At 42.9% G+C, this 20891-nt stretch overlaps 2 protein-coding genes across 2 annotated transcripts in view; one reads left to right on the top strand and one right to left on the bottom strand.

The window, feature by feature from the left end:
- The first annotated feature begins 1173 nt into the window (after positions 1-1173).
- On the top strand, positions 1174-5040 carry RASL11B (RAS like family 11 member B). Its single transcript, XM_039699103.1, has 4 exons — positions 1174-1361; positions 1456-1512; positions 2545-2621; positions 3460-5040. The coding sequence occupies exons 1-4, from the start codon at positions 1238-1240 to the stop codon at positions 3925-3927; spliced, it is 726 nt and encodes a 241-aa protein (XP_039555037.1). The 5' UTR covers positions 1174-1237; the 3' UTR covers positions 3928-5040.
- A 1527-nt stretch (positions 5041-6567) lies between these two features.
- The window catches only part of SCFD2 (sec1 family domain containing 2), a 187758-nt gene continuing 173434 nt past the window's right edge, over positions 6568-20891 (bottom strand). The window contains exons 8-10 of the mRNA XM_039698763.1: positions 17567-17701; positions 12157-12276; positions 6568-8178 (exon numbers count right to left, since the gene is read on the bottom strand). Coding sequence (XP_039554697.1) covers positions 8086-8178; positions 12157-12276; positions 17567-17701 — 348 coding nt within the window. The 3' untranslated portion in view covers positions 6568-8085. The remainder of the gene's footprint in view (positions 8179-12156; positions 12277-17566; positions 17702-20891) is intronic.

Here is a 20891-nt window from a genome sequence, read left to right as displayed (position 1 = left end):
CCCTTCTCACCACATGACTGCACCGCCCTGCTTCTTTTTTCCTGGTTGAGGTAACTGCTTCTAGCTGACATTATTTATCTTCTGCATTTCCTCATCTTGAAGACAAAACTTTCTTAGGAGAGTGATCCTCTCTACTTTCGCCTTTAGGTTTTCTATTTCAAATGACCTTAATTACCAAAGATGCCAGAAAATTTTCTATGAAACCCTTTCCCTTTTGCTCAAGGTACAATGTCCAGTTCATTTCTGCTGCACTGGCATAAAGAAAGCTACTCTTTTCTTCGTATTCAAGTCCTTGAGTCCTTCAGCCTTGTTGATTAATTTCTAATTGTGTCTCTTGCCCTTTCCCCTTTTGACTTAGAATACCTTTGTATAAATCTGTTTTACCCACCTATTTATTTTAAACTGCACCTATGAAATATATTGTAACGCTACTATGGTCACCCCTGTGACCACAGTAGCCTTACAATACACCCCCTACCCAAAAGCTCATCCACCATCACCTCTGGCGTTAGCCTGGTGGCTGGCAAGGAGAGCAGCTCCCAGCACTGCTCAGCCCCAGCGTTAGCCTGGTGGCTGGCAAGGAGAGCAGCTCCTCTCTTGCTCCCAGCACTGCTCAGCCCCAGGTGTGGTTCGGAGTCTGCTCGCACGGCAAGGCACGGCAAGGCACGGCAAGGCACGGCACGGCAAGGCATGGCACGGCACGGCAAGGCATCCGGAGGTGGGTGGCGGAGGTGTGGGGCGGCAGGTATGACCCAGAGTGACACCCGCAGGCCGATGTAGCCGCCAGCCTGGGCACCAGGGCGGTGCCCGAGCCTTTACGGATGGCCCGGGCGTTTGGGTCAGCCTGGCGGGATTTTGGGAGCAGTCGGCGGCGCTGAGATCTTCGGAAACGCTCGACCCGCCGCAGTTAGGGTGCTGCGGGTGTTTGACTCCCCAAGAGCAGGAGGTCACACACAGACACCGACTCCTCATTCCTGACATCCTTCCCCACCCGCGGCGCGGGGTCCGCCGCGCCCCCCGCAGCCGCTCACCCTGCCCGGCATGGGCGGAGCGCGGTCCGGGCGTGTTCCGGGGCGTGTTCCGGGGGTGTTCCGGGGCGTGTTCCGGGGCGTGTTCCGGGCGTGGCGGGGCGGTGTTCGGGCGCTCTGAGTGGCCGCCAGGGGCCGGGGCGGGACGCGGGGGCGAGAAAAGGGCCGGGGGCTGAGCGGCGGCAGCCGGGGCGCGGGTGGCGGCCGGGATGCGCCTGACGCAGAGCATGTGCACCATCGCCGAGTGCGCGCCCGGCGGCGACGGCCCCGCCAGCGCCCGGCCCCGCCTCGTCAAGATCGCGGTGGTGGGGGGCAGCGGCGTGGGCAAGACAGGTGAGGGGCAGCGGCCGGGCCGGGCGGGCGGGGGCTGGCGGCACGGCTAATGGTGCCTGTCTGGCTAATGGTGCCTGTCTGTGCCTGCCCGCAGCGCTCGTGGTGCGGTTCCTCACCCGGCGGTTCATCGGCGACTACGAGCGGAACGCAGGTAGGCAGGCGGGCGCGGCGCGGCTTTGTTCCCGCCGGGACGGCGGCCGGGCTGGGGAGCGCGGGGTGCCAGCCCTGCGGGAGCCTGCAAGCCCCAGCGCCGAGCCGGGCACAGCTGGGGAGGGGAGGGGAGAGCTCGCTGCCCCGGGCCCGCGGCCCGAATCCCCAGGGTCCGCGGCTGCCGGCGCCCCGAGAGCCGCTCCCCTCCCGGACTGCTCGCAGCCCTCGGAGAGGGGCACGCCAGACACAGCCACATGCGCTTTGTGGTGGCAGCAGCTCTAGAGATGGGTTGTGCTGCAGGTCTCTGACAGAATTTGCTTTATGTGGTGGAAGTATCCCTTTTTTGAAGGAGGCTTTTAGCTAAAACAGGAAAACTTTCTGTAAGCCTGCTGTTATATTCTGTGCAAACTGAGTGCCAGCAGCTGCATGTGCTATGCAGGGCCAGTTTAAAAGGGAAAAGGGAGAGGTGATGCTACATACCTCATTCTGTGAGTAGAGGGCAGAGTCTGAACTAATGCTGGCGTAAAATATACAGCCTTCTGTTGAGGAATTTACTCAAGAAAGTCAAAAATATGAAAAGAACCAACAACCAACCCAGAAAATCTTACAGGCCAGCCAACAGAGCCAGAAAATGTATTTGTCTTGGTTTAGGGTAAATTTAGAAGAAAACTTTAAAAAGGGAGCTTCACTAAATTGTGGAAATAGTAAATGACAAGGAAACTGCTTTTCTATGTAAAGAAAGCTTATTTTGCATTCTTACCTTTATCATGCAAGGTAAGACAGTCTTGAAGAGTGTTAAAAGTTCCAGGTTGCCTACCATTTAATGCCCAGCTTCAATACAAGTCAATTCATGATTTAATCACAGATTTCTAGTAATGTCATAAATATTGTTAACACCCAAAAAGCTTAAAACACTGGTTTCTTGCTTCATGAGTGGCAATATGACTTTCTCTACACAACTAATGTGCAGCAGAAGCAACATTTGTCTGTAGAGCGATGACTGTACTTGTGAACCTGTTGGTGTTCTTGTCAGGTAATCTCTACAGCAGGCACATCCAGGTAGATGGAGAGATGTTGGCCATCCAAGTGCAAGATACTCCAGGAGTTCAGGTGAGCTAGATGCAACCATCCTACGAGAGTAGTGCTGAATGTTTGTGTGCTTGCATCCCTCTGTGCAGCGTCTTGTTATGGTCTTTCTGTAAAATATTTTGCTGTGTGTTTCAGAGTTTGGTATTCTTTGTGGGAGAGGTGGTAACTTGTGTTTTAACCAGTCAAGCCAGCTGTGGTGAGGGAACTGTTTCAATGAATCATTTGTTCATTGGAGGCCCGCTACTTTTGAGTGGCTGAATTACTGAAGTGCCTCGTTCCTGTATATTGAGAACATTAGGCACAAACCCAGAAACAATTCAAACTGGTATATGTGAAATATTGTATATGAAAAAATAAATGTCATGACCACTGCACAACAAGCTTCATAAATGTGTGTGACAAAGTGAAGTCTGCTACATTGTGGCTGTGCTCATTAGTGTGTCACAAGTTGAAGTTTTGAATGTATAGACCTGAGTAATGCTGGACTGTTGCCTTTTTGAACTGGGCAACGCTCCAGGTCTAAATGCTTCCAGCTCATATCTTTGCTTCCCCAGACTTACTGTCTAGCCAGTTAATTTCCCATTCTGTGGAACTACAAAGTCTTTCTCTGCATGCAGAACTACTCAGGTCAATTTTCCATTTGAGTATAGCAAACTTCAGTGTTAAATTCCAGCTTTTTGCAGCTGAATCAACATCTGCATTTGTTCGCTATGCTCAGATTAAGTTCATACTTACCATGTGAAATCCAAATAGATGTCTGAAGCTGTAAAATGCTATTTGGCTTTACAGAGTCCTGAAGACAGGTTCCTTTAATCTTTTGTGACTTCAGCTATCTAATTTGAGACCATTCATTTTTCAGATCCATGAACACAGTCTGGATTGTAATGAGCAGCTGAACAGATGCATTCGCTGGGCAGATGCCCTGGTGATTGTCTTCTCCATCACTGACTATAAGAGCTTTGAACTACTCAGTCACCTTTACCATCACGTTCGACAGCTGCATCCAGGGAACATGGTCCCTGTCGTCATTGTGGCAAACAAAGCTGATCTCTTGCATATCAAAGAGGTGGAGCCTCAGCAGGGACTTCAGCTGGCCAATATGCTGGGCTGTACTTTCTATGAAGTATCTGTCAGTGAAAACTATAATAACGTCTTCAATGCCTTCCATCTCCTCTGTAAAGAAGTCAATAAACAGCAAATAACCAGCACCCCTGAGAGGAGGAGAACCTCTCTTATTCCACGGCCAAAATCACCCAACATGCAGGATCTGAAGAGAAGGTTTAAGCAAGCTTTGTCTGCCAAAGTGAGGACTGTCACTTCTGTTTGACAGCACAGCCCTTGGTCTACCCAATGTTTAGCTTGAGATTCAAACCTGGGGTGTTTAACACTGGCACGTGTAGAATCCAAGGTATTGTGAAGGGAGGATGGTTTGAGTAATCTTTTGCATGGTAGAAGTCTTTAAGCAGTTGCTTAAGAAAGGAACAGTATCAGATTAGAAAAGGAAAAAAAAAATCCTAAAACCGCCTGAAAAAGTTCTAGGATGCGACTTGCTGAACCAATATTTTCATTTGGAAAGGGAACTTTTCAGTAAATGAAACAATTTGCCTTTTCCCCAGTTGGACAGATTTGGCTTTCATTTGTGCAGAAACAACCTTTTAGCTGTAACTCAACTTGGGCAGGGAAATGCCCTGAACTGCAGGTCCCTGTTCAGAAGTAACTGCTTGAGTTTTGTTCTCACACGGATGAAGGACAGCATGATGCAACTGTTTAATTTTATTGCACAGTAGAACTGGGTTTTTTTTGTGTATTTCAAAACAAACAAGCAAACATCAAATGGCTCTGTAAAAATAAGTGTAAAATAAGTGGACAGGACTGAGCATCAAGACTGTAAACAATGGTCTTTATTTTTTACTAGCTGTGTTATTGCTGACAACTTGACTTTACTCTTTGTATGCAAAGCTATTGTCCACAGGGTGTAAACATATCTAATTACAAACAACTCTTCTACTGTTTTAAAATGTACTTTCCAGACTAAATGATCCAACATGGAGCTTCTGAGAAATGTGTGTAGAGTGATAGTCTAATACGGATGCCCTTTAAGACCTCCTTTTTTTTTTTCTCTCTTGTGTGCTGTAGGTGCAAAAAGAGCAAAAGGTGTGAAGTGTGGCTGGCTCCAGGCAATGAAGCTGATGGCTTGCTCTGAGCTGAGCCAGGCCCTCTTCATTCTTAAACATATGGCAGATTTTATATAAATACTTAATTTTTTTAATATTGAACCAATGGAGTTCAGAGCCTAAGGGCCTTATACACATGCACTTTAAAAAGCCAGTTGTGCTTTTGTTTAAACTGTAACTTATTTATTTTGTGTACAGTTACTCCTCCTAGGGAGTGGACTTTTCATTCTTACTGCCTGGTTACAACATTAAATTTTTGAATTGCATGTTTCCTTGTGTGTTCTTTGGGGGTGAGAAACAAGGAGTAACAACCAGTGAAATGTTGAGACAAAGTAATAGCTTTCTTAAGGTAGTTAACATACACTGCAGAAACAGCAAGGTGTCCTTTCCTGCCTGTGCTGTTGCTTTATTAGCATAAACCACAGGGGTTTTTTCTCTCACAAGTGCTTTACAACTTCCTTTTAAGAAATTCTTGTAGGAGAGGAACTGAATAAGGCAAAGACCTTTCAAATTAAAATGGGATTCTTCATTTCCACTTGTCAAAAATACTTTGGTCTTTAGTGAGAAAGGAATAGCCTGAGGTAGGTCAAAACCTAGAAGAACATGAACTCTATGTGATTGCCACTTTCTTTTAAAAAAGTATTTATGTTTTGAGAGCTGTATCACCATGAAGAACTTAATCCAATTGCAGGACTACCTTTTTCATGTTTAAAGTAGCTTTACTAAAAGCCTTCCTGAGGAGGATGTTTGTGCTGGTGCTAGGCTGATGGCTGTACAGGCTCACCTTGTTAGCACACAGCTGCAGTAAGTGATGCACGGAAACTCTGACAGGGTCCCACTGATGATAATCTTCTGCACCACGAGTTACTAGCCAAGTGATTTAGGATTGGAGTTGCAAACAAAACTGAGTTTCCCCTTCCACTCTGAGCTTATACCAAATGCTTAGCTTATTAAGAGAGAAGTAAATCAATTTCCCAAGAGTAGCTTTATATTTTCTCTTCTTTTTGCCCTCTGAGTATTGCTTGGTGTTGCAGGCAGAGGACTTGGACACTCTTTGATATGGTCTTGCACCTGCCAATGCAACTTTCTTTTGTACTGTTTCTACTCACATGGGACTGCAGGACATCCCTCATCCCTTGACCTTTTCCCCAAGCACAGGGTCCATGTAGCTACTACAGCTATTTCCTACAAATAAGCTTACTATTGCACTAGGGCCACTGGAATGACTCCACTGTACTTTTGGTCCATAAGTATCATCAGTTGCCACAGCTGTGGCCCCACAGGCTGAGAAGATTCCTCCAAAGTGTGTGTGGGCCTGGAAAGCTGGTGTCTGTCTCAGCCAAAGGAGCAGCTACTTGGCCCAGAGGAAGTGCAAGATCACCGGTAAGCTGTGGCCCCACAGGCTGAGAAGATTCCTCCAAAGTGTGTGTGGGCCTGGAAAGCTGGTGTCTGTCTCAGCCAAAGGAGCTACTTGACCCAGAGGAAGTGCAAGATCACCGGTGTCTGCCTAGACTCACCCCTGCCTTCTCAATACAGTAGGGCTTTAGATGGCCAGGTCAGAGACCTGAGGGCGTTTGATGGAAGAGAGGTGAGGGAGTGAAGACCACAACCAGCATCCTTCATCAGCTCAGGAAAGCAGCAGCACCTCGGAGGTGTGAGTACCTGAGCTCAGCAATGGCCACTGAACATAGGCAAGCCTTTCTGCTATAAGCACAGTTTAGGAAATGCTCTAGGACCAAGACAGATGGTTTAGATTCCTAGGGGCAGTCAAATAATGCAAAAGTAAAAGGAACTGCAGGAATATGCACTTTTATTGATTACAGAATTTATGAAACAACCATATCCTAAGAAAGATTGAACAGTACAGAATGACAGAAAAACCAGGAGACCAGCTACTTGCTTTCCAGCTGCTCTATTCAAACTATTCCTTGAGCTTTTAATATTGCAATCTCATAGCATTTCTCATTTTTTATAGCACAAAGTTCCATTCTATAGTCATTCTTATAAATTTCTCCTCCATAGAGGCGACATTGTCCATGCTTTATAAGCAGTCCATTGTTTCCTTCCAGCCACTCAAAACTGAACTTAAACCAAAATGCACCCTTTTCTGAAGACCATTATAAACATTTAGGAGAACTAATGCTAGCTAGTGAACAAAATTTAAAAAACTACTTCCCATTTAATCTACTCCTTTGGCATAATAAAGAATGCTATGGTAGAGTGAATATCACTTAATTTCAAATTCTCATCTCAGCATAAGCTGTAGTTGTAGCATTACTTGGATGAAGTAAGAGGATGCAGCTTTAGAGCTCCACCATTTCATGTTGCAATTTGGAAATCTTGGTGCTATATGCAATTAAAATCTCTACTGGCTGCTGCTCTTTCATCACAGATTTTTAGCAAAGTTTTATAAAGAAAAATTAAATAACTGAATTTGATTGCAGCTATTTCATGATCATAAATTAAAAATAATAGCCGTTTTCTAATCATGCTCTTCAGAAATCTAGCTCAAGAAAGAATCTGTGCTGCAGCCTCTTGAAAATGGGATCACGCCCTTTTTTTTTTTCTTTCTTTTTTAAATGCATGTGAGGGGAGGATTCTTTTGGGGTTATCATCAAACCATCACAGCCCATATGGCCTATCTTTTCTTCTGGGACTGTGGGTGGAGAAACTAGAGCAGGAAATGGAAAGCTGAGAGGGAAGCAGCCATGTAACCCAGCCCTTGAGTCTGGCTCTGCTTCCCTGCCTCTACCAGTCCTGCTGAAAGAGCATCGCCAGGCTGGGAGCTGCTGTTCCAGCTAAATCAGGGCTGCGTTCCATGATCTCTCTGGAGTGAGGGACAAAGTAAGAGCAGAGGCTGTCAACATTGTATAAGGCACACATTTTGCAAAGTTGCATGACAGAGGGTGGATTTTGCTAGCCTCTCACTCCCTCAGCAACATTTCCCACCAGCAAGCCCAGCAAAACCATCAGAAGAAATGATTCTGCTTGGGGAGTGCAAATTATGCATCACCTGGCTCTCAGCTGCTCCTTTGCTAGGGAATTATTACAAACAATCACCCTCACCACGCTGAGTGAGGCTGGGAGTGATGCAGCACTGCACAGTGCCATCGTCAAGGAGGGCAGGTTTGGTCAGACAATGGGACCATTTGGAAGAGCTGCCCATGAGCTGCAGGTGTTCCCTTGCAGCCAGATTCACCTGGAATTGCAGCAGTTGACACGTCAGTTTTTGGAGGGCTATTGAGAAGAGTGACAGAGCAGGGATTTGATGTTTCCAGGCAAGGCACTCATCTTCTCCACAGCCTCCCCCGTCAGATACGAGCGTCAGGCTGGAGACGGTCTGAGGCAAACAACAACTCAACAGCACTGTGTGGTGTCAGGAGTACAGAGGAGAGCACAATTACCTGAAAGAAGGGGAACAAGAAGCAACAAGTCAAACTGAAAGGGATGGAGACAGTACTAATGAGGCATAGATAGTAACTGTTTGCTTTACCCAGCTCTAGGCAGGCTGTCTGCTTCTGGTGTTTACTATAGAGCAATACACCTTGTCCAGCAAAACTGTGTGCTCGCTAATAACTGCAGTTAAATCGCTTTAAGGAGCATAATGACTGCTAGCATTGTATGCTTAATGAATGTGTGCTTTGACACATTTCTACCCACATTTTACCTGGTGATTTATTGCGTCTGCCAGTGCATTTACTGTGAGGCACCAGCTGATGAAGGCGTGGTTTCCTCTCCTATAGCACAGATTTGAGTGATGCCTGTTTCCTCTCAGTTGAAGGTAGGTGAGCACCACAGAAGTGCCTGCTGCAGGAAGCCAGACTCCTGGTTCCAAACCATCTTTTCAGACCAGGCACAGGTTGTTCTGCATATCAGGCTCAACCTTGAGCACTGTCAGGTGCTATCACTTTGGTTTCTTCCAGGTTTTAATCCCAGAGTGATGAATGAAACCATTGCTCACTACAGCCATGAAACACACCCTGCTAGGTGCAGGTATCTGTTTTCCCTGAGTGAAAACCAGTATATAATTATGCAGTGTGAAGGCTTCTCTGCAGAACAAAGCTATTATCCAGGAGTGAGTGTGTACACTCTTGGTGTGAGGAGCTAACCCAGGGTTGAAATCATAGGACACTGCTCTTACTGAGCCCCAAGTTTAGCAGTGTCCGTAGGGTCAGGATTGCAGGCAGAGATCTGGGGACAGATTTAATAATTCTAGCTCACTTCAAAATGAATTTGCTTCTTCAGCACAAAACCAAGGAGAGGAAACACAAACATCAACAACAGAGTATGCGTGTCCATCTACTGCGGCAGCTATCAAATGCCTTGTGCTGTCCATCATGTAGCTTAAGTATGTGGTAATGCCGCATTTCAACTATTTTTGTTGCTCTTTCTTTCATCTTTTCACTTCAGATACTGAGAAGATCCCTTCTGTATTGGTGATAGCCTCCCCCTCACTTCTCCTCTTCCCTTGTCCTCCCACACAATCTGCAGCAAACTGACACTGATTATCTCTTCCTTCATAAGCCTGAAAAAGTCTCTGTAACTTGCAGATGCCAAAGGCTGACACTGTCTTACTTATGTTACATGAGAATCAGACTATAGTACAGTATGTGCTCATCTTGTTATCATGCAGCTTAACTCTGAAAACCATGGAGGGACATGCTACTAAAGTTTTTTTAGTGTACAAGCCAAACAAATCAACAATAGCCACTGACAGATAAAAGCAGTTTCTTCTTGGAGCCTTACCACTCACTGGATCCTCAGGGGATTTGTGCAACAAATAGCGAGCCCAGAGCGAAAAATGAGATCTGCAACTTTAATGTCTCAGAAAAGATGCTTGAATACAGCAGGACTTCTCTCCTTTCCCTCCAGTATCTCCAAGGGCTTGTTGAGGGGGATAAATGAGAATGTTTGTTCTTTCATTTTTACAGAGAAGAGAAGAATTGCCCAGATAAGTAATGTCCATCTCTTCTCCAGGCAGCTCTGTTCAGGACAGTCCTTTGCAGCCCTTCTCCTTGTTCTGTACTCCATGCCTGTCTTTCACACTTCACCTGAAGGGCTATCCCCTCCTAGTGGCAGCCAAGGTGGAAGAGCCAGGAGCTCCCATCCTCACCCACTGAACTCCAATGGGAAGTTTTCCCCCAGCACAGCTGAAGGCAGGGAAGGATGCAGCAAACTATCTAAAGGTGCATCTGAAAGTTTATAAGTCTGTTGGCCTCAGCCACAACCACATAGATGGTTGTAATGTTGGGAGAAGGGAGGGAGAAACATTCTCTCATGCTCTTTCCCCTGTATTGCTCTCCTGATTAAAGCAGAAAAAGAGAAGTAATTTCTTCCTTCAAAAATAGGATACTTCTTACTAGTTATGGGGAGCTATTTTCTACCATCCAAAACCAAATGGTGCATAGGAAGCACTGTATTTCTTTGTGCTTCTCCAGGAGAAATAAAATTGTCATTCAGATTCAGATGCAGAGCAGTTCTGTGGATGGAAACATGTGTCTCTTATTCCACATTTAAACTTCATTTGCTTCAACAGTTGCTAAAGTAATCAGTGCACCCTGTCAGTTTTTCTTCAATTACTTTCCTCAATTTTTGCACTTACACATTTTCAAAGAGCCAGGAATCAGTATAAATGTTAGTGCTTTGTTTGACTGGAATGGACTTGGAAGGCCAGCGTTTCCCTGAAGCCTGAACCTGACTGCCCGAACAGCACAAAAAGGCTCTGTTAAATCCTGGCTTGACTTAGATAAATGCCTGGCTTTTTGAAAAGAGAATAATCCTAAACAGGTGGTGCATATTCACATCTATAGTGCAGAAATCCAGGTAAAGCCAACAAACTTACAAACTTTTTTTTTGGTGAGAGATTTGCACAAGTGCTTAGTTTCTTTTTTCTCTTCCTCCTCCCACCTCTCCCCCAAAGTTGTTTCACCTCTAACACAGCACATTTGGACAAAGGGCAAGATGCAGTAAAAGCTTAAAATGCTTTAGGAATCTGCCTCAGAGGGTGACCTGCTGCCAGGGTTAAGCCAAAGCAAAGCAACACCAGATCCCATGTCACCACTGTCAAGCCTTAAGTCCCTCTAGAAAGCTAGTTGAAAATCTCCCTGCATAGTTCTCAGCCAACTCAGATGTTAACCCTCTGTTTATCTTTCAGGGTGTCTCAATACATTTTGTGTGTGGATTAACCTGTCCATCAGTGTGTCACAACTCAATTCTCCTTCAAGAAGGAAAATATAATTTGCTATTTTGAGGAGATTAGCAGTAGACTAATGGGGAAGAAATGTGTTATCAGATTAAAAACAAACCTGCTAAAATGGTACTCCATCTTACAAAATACTGCTTGAGACTGCCTTGCAAAGACAACAGAAACATGGAAACACATGTCAAACTGAGGGGCTGCTTTGCCTGTGGTTGGCTCCATTTTGCTAATGATTTCTCAATAATTAAAACCACCTTCCACAGGACTTGAAAACAAGATGTTTACAAGCCACCCTGGAAACCAGAGTTATGTCTATGATGCAGCTGGTTACACAGCACTTTTAGAGTTTTTGTATTACCCTATGTATCTGCAGTGCTCAACAGATACCTGTTTGGTCCTCCACAATTAATGATTTTTAACATCTCAGGTACACCAGAGCTCACCCATCCTCCTCCTCTCCCTCCTCCATTCAGATGACAGTCACTGTAGTCAAGTTCTGCTGCCAGAGAGGGGATGAGGCAAAGATCAGCCACATGAACATTACCGAAGCCTCATTGTGGGAACCATCCTCCTTCCAGGAGTCCAACAGCACATTCAGGGGATGCAGAGACTTGGGGCTTTCTCCACAAAACCTGCTTCAGGCTACTTTAGGTCTAGTGGTCAGCTATCTATCAGAGACAGCTGGCCAGACACAGGAGGAGTACAGCTGCATCCAGGTTAATTTATTTTGCTCTTCACCATTGCTAATTGGTGTGCCTGCAGGATTACCACTGGTAAGTCACTAGGTGGTACCCAGGCTCCTGAGCATCCCTGCACTGTGTCCTGTAGATGGACAGCCAGGGACCCTGTAACTTTTTGGACAGCAAATGTTTCTGTTTATAAAGAATACAAAGAAACTAATCTCTTGAGACATGATGGAAGCTACTTTAAATTAATGCCAGTCTGTTCTGAGATCTCCAACCTGAGTTTGAACTTTTGTTGCTAACTATAATGTGAAAAAACAGACCCTAGGTGGCTGAATACTTGCTGCCTACAAATGTTTCACAGCAAAATCCTAGCATCATTCCTGCCCATATGGCTGTGGCTTTCCATAGTTTTGGTACCAGTGCTACAAGGAGCACTATTTGATGAATTTTCTTAGTTTTTGTTTGCACAGGAACTGTAAGCTTAGAGCTGTTTGTACCTGGGTACCAGGTTTGCGTGTTGCTACCAAATCCTTCACCATTTTGACCTCGGAGACTGACACTCCTCCAACCATAAAGATGATCAGAAGAGGATGATCACCAGGATGAGGGCGATTCACCTGTAAAATGAAGAAAAGCATTATTTGTACTTGCTTCATCCAGGTTCAAACCTATGGATTACCAGTGATCAGCTCCCTAAGTGGCTAGAGGAAGACCAAAGAGGAAGCTCAGAAATAACTATTCATGGAATGCTGTAGCAGCTGAGAGGGAAATCAATGGGGATGATGCCCAGTTAGAACTAATTAACTGTTTCCAGGGAAATAGAATCTCCATGGATTCCCTTGAAACCGGTGGATTTCTCCTGAAGTCTCAGGGTTTCTCCCTCCATTCCTTCTTCATTAGTTTCCTCCCTTTCCCAGAGAGGGAGGAGAGTACTTGTGTGGATGTTTACATTGGATACACATACACAGGAGACTTTAGGGAATGAAGGGTAAATTGCTATCCAGTAGAATTGAGGAGTCCAGCCCAAACATGCTAGAATCCCTGCCTAGGGTCAACATGGAAAAGAATTTTATGCAATGTGTTTTCACTGGTGCAGTGAATAATCTTTTACAATTCATCCAATAAAAATAAATAAGGTGCATGATAGCATAAAATCAGTTTACAGCTTGTTTCAATTCAGAGTTTTCAGTGCTTCTATGACTACCTTGAAACTAATATAGAGAACCTTTAGATCCAAGAAAATACTTGTTTCATTTTTCCTCAATTATCTTTAAAATGGCACAAATATCCCACTTCAGTTAAGACCTCATAATTAACTTTAAATGTGAAGGTGATGCTTTAATTAATTTTAAACACGTATTTTAATTTTAAATGTGAGGGTGATGCTTTACATCAGTTTCCTCTTAGCCACTTCTAGAAGTTTGATAACTTTCGTGTTTCCTAGCAAACTGTTTCCTTCTTGAGAAAACACACTCTGCTGACACTACCTGGATCCATTCTTTGGGAGGGATGTCAACAGAGCCCATGCAATTGCTCTTGTCACATCACCCTGAAGCATGAAACACTCCAAATGTTCAGTTCTGAAAAGTAACAAAATACTTTAATTCCTTTTTAGACTCTCTGCCTCCTCTCCTTGTGTGAGCGTAGGCTTTTAACAGCATTCACTTGACAGAATGAAATTGGTGTCAACCTATGTTTGGGCAGAGCAGGGCTCCTTTGCTTTCCCCACCACAGCAGCTTGCTTTGATCCTTGTGGCTCCAGATCCTGGGGGTACAGCTCTTCTTCTTTTCCTTATTGTGGCTTTCCTATATTTAGTCTTTTGGCACTTCTTCATCCTGCAGGTCTGTCAGGCTTTCTGCCTGGTAACCTTCAGCAGGGACTCTTCCTTCTGAACCCAGCACAGAGAGGTGCCATGTTCTCTCTCTAGGCTAGGCTGGCTTTGATTACATGGGGCTGGTTCCCTGTTCAATGCTGCTCCCCAGCAAGGAGCTCTTGCATTCCTGAGCCTTTGAGACTAGTACAAAAGCCTTACACAGATGTGTTAGTGAGCTGACTATTTGCACACGGGGTATTTATTCTCTTACTCTCTGACTTTGCTGATAGCACATACACCACAATTCCAGGGCACTGGATGAGGCTTGCCAGGGAAGTGGTCACACCACCATGCCTGCCTGGCACATGGTGTGATACTTGGGAATGGTGTTGTGCAGGGCCAGGAGCTGTACTCGATAATCCTTGTGGGTTCCTTCCAACTCAGAATATTCTGTGATTCTGGGATCCTATGATTCTTAAAATCTCTCCTAGTAAAAACAAACTCATAATAAACATGCATGCAGAACACTGGGCACACTGAAAGGACACCCAGTATAAGAATTGGAAAACATGAGCTTTCAGGGTAATGCTGAAGAGAAAATGTCCTGACAAATCATTTCCTTCAGTCAAAATAAACCTAGATCCAAACACATGGAGCCTATATAAAACTTAGTATTTTTCAGAAGACTAAAGTTCAAACCACAAATTCCAGAAATGCGTATTAAAAATACTATTAGGCATGCAAACTCTAAATTAAATTAAACCAGAAATGAAACGGGTCTTGGAATTTGTAATTTTGTTATGCTATGTGTAAGTGTTTTGAAGGAGGACAGTACTTTGGGTACAAAATATTTGGCTGTGTTAAGAATGCAAGTTTCTGCCAATTTTTTTTTTCTTGTTTGATAATACAACCACCCAAGACTCTCTCTTTTGAAGGAACTGGCTGCATGTAGCTGAATACAACTCATTCCAGTGACAGAGAAGAACTGAAATGGATTGCAACAAAAGCAATGTGTGTCTTCTATAGGATCCTTCTACAGTTCAGTTGATTTGGGACATTCCCACTGCCTCTGAATTTACTATGAAATCTGAATTTTGCCAAAATCCCCGAGTGAATTTAGATTTCAATTCAAAATGCCATATGTTAAAAAAAAATTGGAGAGATGTCTCAGGCAATTAAAAAGATTAACCAAAAACCCCTCAAAACCATTATGCTGACATGAAAGAGCCCAAAGGAAGGGGGAATGGTGCCCTGAGCCATCAGAGTGTCCCAGCAGGATGTCAGGGCCTTCTCCCCAGCTCTGAGCTCACCATACAGGGTATGCTCAGGATGCTGGTGGTCAGAGGGCTCTTTGCTGGTGCATGTGTCTGTGTGGGGAAGAGAGAGAGGAGGAGGAGGAGGTGGTAAAACAGGGTAGCAGTGGCCAATAAAACTCTAAAACTGAAACAGGGTCAATAAACTCTACAACTCTGAAAGAGGAAGGCATTAGAGGACAGGGTTTTTTTCATGGCTCATGGCAGCTCACAAAACACAGTTTTTTTCTGAGGAAAGTAATCAAAACCAATTATTGTTCTGTAACTCACCTAGCAAAAACAACAGCACTGGTCATTCTGGTATTTGTGACCAAACAGAAACCAATTAATTTAGCTCAATAACTGGAAATAGGAAGACATGTCAATCACCAGAAACCAGGCTGCAGTGTAGGGCACTTGGTATCAATGATAGCAAGCTCAGACGATCATGTGTGAAAACACATGTCATCCAGAGCAGTAGTCAAAAGAGGAGTCCTTGAGGCAAGGGGACTTTTTCCCTTCACCATCCCTTAGCTTCAAAACAAACATATCTGCCACACAAACAACTTCTGGATGAGAGGTATCTTTAAAAGTCTGTCCTGAACTAACACACCTGAGGCAATCACCAAAGTATTTTTATGTCAGTTGGCATTTATATTCAGGCATTGAGAAAGAAACAAAAATAAGGAAGCTCACAATATAATTACTGTGTTGATGGTGTGATTGTGTCAGAAATACAGGCTGGTCAGACACTCATCCATGCAACAACTGAGCACATGCCAGCAAGCCAGGCTACAAACTAAGGGAGCAAGCATGAACACATATTTGTGAAGTATGTGATGATGTCTATGAAATGTTTGTCCTACACAAAGTTCACTTGCTCACCTCTTAAATATTCCTTATAGTAGGATATTTGTCTTCCCAGGAAAGATGCACTTACAGGTACATATGGCCATAACTGCTTATGTCTCCCTCTTTCACACACTCTCACACACAGACACAGACACACACACCTTCTGAAAGGACAGATTAGTTCTCAAACTAGTTAAAGGTGTCAATGTCTCCATCTAACCATTTAGGCCTTCTGAAGTCCTTATATTCTTTTTTTTTTTTTCCTTTTTAAGAGTAACCTATATTCGTGTTAAAAATTATGTAAGAAACAAATACAATGAAATCAATAGAATTGTGAAAATTACTGGTAAATGAAACCAATAATGAAAAAATTACTTGGATGTAACAGCATGGTTACTTTGTTTGATAATGGAATGTGTTTTTAACTCTATTATTTTTGGAGTGTTGGCATAAATTTTTCAGTTCTGACATAAGAATGGAGATATATTGGGTCACTTTTTCTATACATATCCTCTGTTATCTTAGGGCTTTATCATTAGCTTTGAAGAACTGAGAGTTTCAATTTAGGAACCTAACTGAATGTATTTTGGAAATCCATTTCAACTGTAGAAACAGATTCCTGAAAACAAGCACTGGATTTTAGGCTTACTGATTATGTGCTCAATACTAGATTTCTTTGAAATAACAGAAAAATTACTTTGTTATTCTGATAATGGGTCTAGAATAGTACCAACACAACAGTCAAAATTATTTTTGTCACCTGACTTTAAATGCAGGTCTATCAGGAATTTTCACAAATGACAATTTTTTTTCTTTTCTATTACTATAGAACCACAGAATCAAATTGGAAGGAGTCTTTGTAGCTCATCTAGTTCACCTCCCTGCCCAAAGCAGGGCCAACTTCAAAATTATATCAGGTTGCTCAGGGCTTTGTTTGACCAACATCTGAATGTCTCAGAAAGGGAGAATTCTCTGGACTTAATCACTCTTCCTGTTAGAATTTTATTCCTTTATTCAACAGGAATTTCCCTTGCTGCAACTTGTGTCCACTCTCTCACACAGTTTGCTGATGTCTCTTCCATGCGAAGGGGTGGTGGTGGTAAAACTGAAAGAAAAACACCGGGCACAACACTGAAATGTACTGTACTCATAACCATAGTATTGATGTGGTTTGGTGTGAGTTTAGGGTTGTTTCCAATGGAGAATTCAGGACATGCAGTAAAACAAGGCTGAACTACAACATGTGGGCTACTCCACACTTCAACTCTGTAAATATTTAGCGGACACTTAGCATGGGATAATTTGTAAGGCAGAGTAAATTGTTGTAGAATGACTGTCTTAAAATATGCTAAGAGGATTCACAAAGAAATTTCCAACTCACAGGCTTCCTTCCTCCCCCTATGGTACAAGTTGAATTATAGAAATTATTGAAAAGGTATTGAATTTGGAGCTCCTCCTTCATCCCCTGTGAGACCAGATTGTTCATACTTACTTCTATCTCAAGGCTGCTGAGTGTCCTTAAAGTCCTTTGATGAGATGCCATGTGGAATGCCTTTTGGAATGCCAGCTAGGTAACAGGAACTGACACTCACTTATCCATTTGTTTGTTGGGTGTCTCTGAAGAGCTCTAAAAGCTATGTGAGTTAGGACTTCCCTCTAGCAAAGCTACATTGCCTCTTCCCAGACATATCATTCTTATTTTGTTGTCTACCATGACCCTTATTTGGATTTCAGTCTGCTCCATTCCTCTTGTTTTGTTCAGCAAGTGCTACCTGTCTGCATTGTACCTGCAATGTGATGCCTCAAGCTATTCCCAGCCCCCCTTGAAGGATTTAACTCTCCTAATCTCCCCTTAAGTTCTGCTGAACAGTATAATAAAATCAGCTACTGCTGCATGATGCTCTGACCTCAGGAAAATCTTACAGATGAACTTGGGAAGGCTGGTTTACCTTCATGAACATGCTGAATCCAGTTTTAAGGAGATCAGTGAGGCCTGATGAAATATGCTCAATATCAACAGGATCGGGCCGATCGGGGTTACAGACCTCTTCCACCACCTGTTTCAGCAGAGGTTTGTAAGAAGCCTGCACAAAGAGAACAATGCATTGTGAGCAAACCTGTTTTGACTCAGTGCAACCACGAGTCCAAATATTTTATTTCTATTAAAGGTAACAGAAATAATTATCCCAGAAATGAAAGCATTCAGAGAGATTGTGACCTTGACTCCAGCTGGTGTGCACCAGCACAACATCAGACTGAATATATTGGAAGAGAGCCACACATTTACTCTGCCCCATGTGTATTACATCAGTAAAGAGAGACAAGAAAGAAAGGGGGGATTTTACTTTCTCTAGAATCTCTCTGGAGGTAATACAGAAATGGAAAACCATACGGATGAGACTGTTGCCCATTGTCCACTCAGATCTCATTGCCTTTCTAATGATTTTACAAACACCTGAACAGGGACTTTTTTTTAAAAATTGACCACTGCTGCCTTATTCCAAGTGTCATGTCTCCACTGAAGTCTGGATACCAGCAGGGAAGGGAAGAGGCCAACGTGCCTGTTTGTCCCTCATGGGAGAGCACAGCTAAGGAGTCCCTGTTAGTCCTTTAGATTCTGTGGCCATGGCACTCCACGTAATCCTTTCACCTGTGGAAGACTTTTGAAAAACAGGCCAAACAACCCCACCATTACCATGAATGTCAGAGCTTCAGAGAAGTTAGGGGCTAGGAGAAGTGAAAAATGTAAAGGTACAAATGGTCATCATACTGAAAGGTCTACTCCCAAAGGATCAACCTTATATCCTCTTAAGGATCCACAAACCCTGTCTGAAATTGAACTAGTAGCCTAATAATGTCCGCATTCCAATACCAAAGTTTAAACAACTCTGACATGCTGAAAAAATTTTTAAGATAAAACTTTTAGGAACCAGTGGAAAGATCTTTAATGTAAATTCAAACTTACTTGGTTTACAGATGGAACTTTGTTTCACTACTTTTAACTTTGCCCAAACTGCAACAGAACCACGATCATTTCAGAAAGTGCAACCATCTTAGAAAATAAGCAGCTTTAAAATTAGCACACTTATTTGGTTTTGGGACTGCCCCAGGTATATATCATCCCTTAGATCACTTAGGGGAATCAAGTGCAACATCATTAATTTTGCAAAGATGATATCTACAAGAGACATATTGCAAGTAAATAGTAAAAATGGATGGAAAATAAAACACAAACCACTTGGCTTGAAACAAAAATTTTCTGGAGTCATTAAAGACATGTTTTTCATCCAACACTTTAGAGTGAGAAACAAAGCTTACAGTTTTTTAATACAATACTGTCAACAAAGATTTATACAACTCATCTAGTTCTTCTCACAACATGTGCATAATTTTTAGTTGAGCCAACAAAGCAAATTACAGCAGACATGAGCTGCAGGATCTTTTAGAACATGTCAAGATTTCTGTCAAATCTAGTCACGCAATAAACAACTGTTTGAAAATACACATGCAGGCATGAAGTCCTATTTATAAAAATCTGTTTAATATCTTCATAGATGAGGAACAGAAAAACATTAGGAATGAAATATTTTTGGAGCAGAGATCAAATCACAGTTTAACAGAGAGGCTTACTCCACAAAATTAAAGGAAAAACATCATCTGACTGAAATGAAAAATATCATTCAGACAAAACTATCTACTCAAAGACATAAAAAATTAGCTATGATTTTGCATGTCTGAATTTTCAGCACCAAAACTCAGTGCCCTTCAAAACAACCCAGTCAGACTACACAGATACTAAAATACAGATAGTATGATCCCCTACCTTTTTTAAGTATAGTGGTTTCAAATATTTTTAAAATCTTTTATGACTTGAAATTAATCTACTATATTTGTAGGGGTTTCTTTTCATACAACATCCAAAACCTGTATTGGTTCTATCTCATATAATGAAACTTTGATCAACTTTAAATTTTGGCATGCACAAATTTGTTTAAAATAGCTGTTAAAAACCTCAATAGTTATGGGACACACCCCATACAAGATTATAAAGGGGAGAAGAGAGAGAAACAGAGAGACAAAGAGAGAGAATGAGGACAGAAGAGTGAGGTATGGAAGAAGGAATGGAGGATGGGAAGGAGGAAGGCAGAAATATACCTAGATTAAGATGAAAATAGTTTCAAGAACAGACAAAATTCTGTTCTTGCATGGTCACTACATGAACTGGTCTGATAACCTGATGAAAACGTTTCTCAATTTATGTAAGACATACAAACTACAATGCTACAAAAAGTCCTTCTAAGAGGCTATCCAATTCCCGGGTATTTATCCATAGAAACCTTTTAATGAGTCTTTAAGAAGAAATGGAGGCTTCCCAGCTTTTAACAGACAAAGTGAAAAAGTATGTAGAGGCTAAACCCGCTCCCATAGCACTAAGCAGGTTTCGCAATGAGTGTGGTCACAGGACTTCTTCTGAGGAGCTGAACTGATTGCACACAACACCTGCCAGTCAAAAGAGAGGTCTGTTTCCAGACAGTTCTAAGTATCATGGACAATCACATACTGCCTGCTTATTTCTACTATTATAAATCTCCTGGACTTCCCTCAGCAGAAGGTTTGTCCTACTCAAGCAACTAGGTCCCTTGCATGGATAGATTAAGGGGCTGCAAGGTGTTAATATATCCCTTGGTATGTTCCAGCATAGTGGAACATTTATTCCTAAGCAAAGTGGATTACATCCAAAGGACATACTGATGCTAATTACATTTCCAGGAAGCTTTTCTTATCATCTCACTGCCCCTGCACTGAACTGTATTAAATGTTTAACAATTTTCCCCATTTTGGACACTAGACTGGTCCAAACTGCTGGAAGACTTCAGGAACAGGTTTTCTTCACCTTAGATTTTCAGTGATATTTTGCAACGCTCATGTTCTTACAAAGCAATGCTTAATTTGAACTACATCCCTTTGCTGGTCTACAGCACCGTGAGGAGTTTGTAAGGATTTTTTTATGGCTCAAGGCTAGAATCGTGTTTTATGATCTCTGTCTAAATCACTGCTTTCTGCTGTAGAACTCTATTTTTAACTGGGAAAGATCTTCAGGAGAGACAGAGGGAAGGAAAACCACTATTAGTCCTGATGACCTAAAGCAGTATTGCAGATCATGTGTTGCTATTTCAGAAACAGAAGCTGCTTTTGTGACCTATTTACAAACAGGTTTGTCCCTCATGCTTACAGGAACAGGAGAGGAAATACAACAAGAATATAGCTGCAGTA

This window comes from Passer montanus, unplaced genomic scaffold (assembly GCF_014805655.1).
Source record: "Passer montanus isolate IOZ18808 unplaced genomic scaffold, ASM1480565v1 scaffold13, whole genome shotgun sequence".
Taxonomy (NCBI): Eukaryota; Metazoa; Chordata; class Aves; order Passeriformes; family Passeridae; genus Passer; species Passer montanus.
This window is presented reverse-complemented; position numbering and strand designations above follow the sequence as displayed.

Bases quoted from the DNA above. Each gene is read 5' to 3' on its own strand.
- RASL11B (XM_039699103.1), top strand. From the start codon at position 1,238: ATGCGCCTGACGCAGAGCATGTGCACCATCGCCGAGTGCGCGCCCGGC. The intron at 1,513-2,544 runs GTAGGCAGGCGG...TGTTCTTGTCAG, and splicing joins CGACTACGAGCGGAACGCAG to GTAATCTCTACAGCAGGCAC. The intron at 2,622-3,459 runs GTGAGCTAGATG...TTCATTTTTCAG, and splicing joins AAGATACTCCAGGAGTTCAG to ATCCATGAACACAGTCTGGA.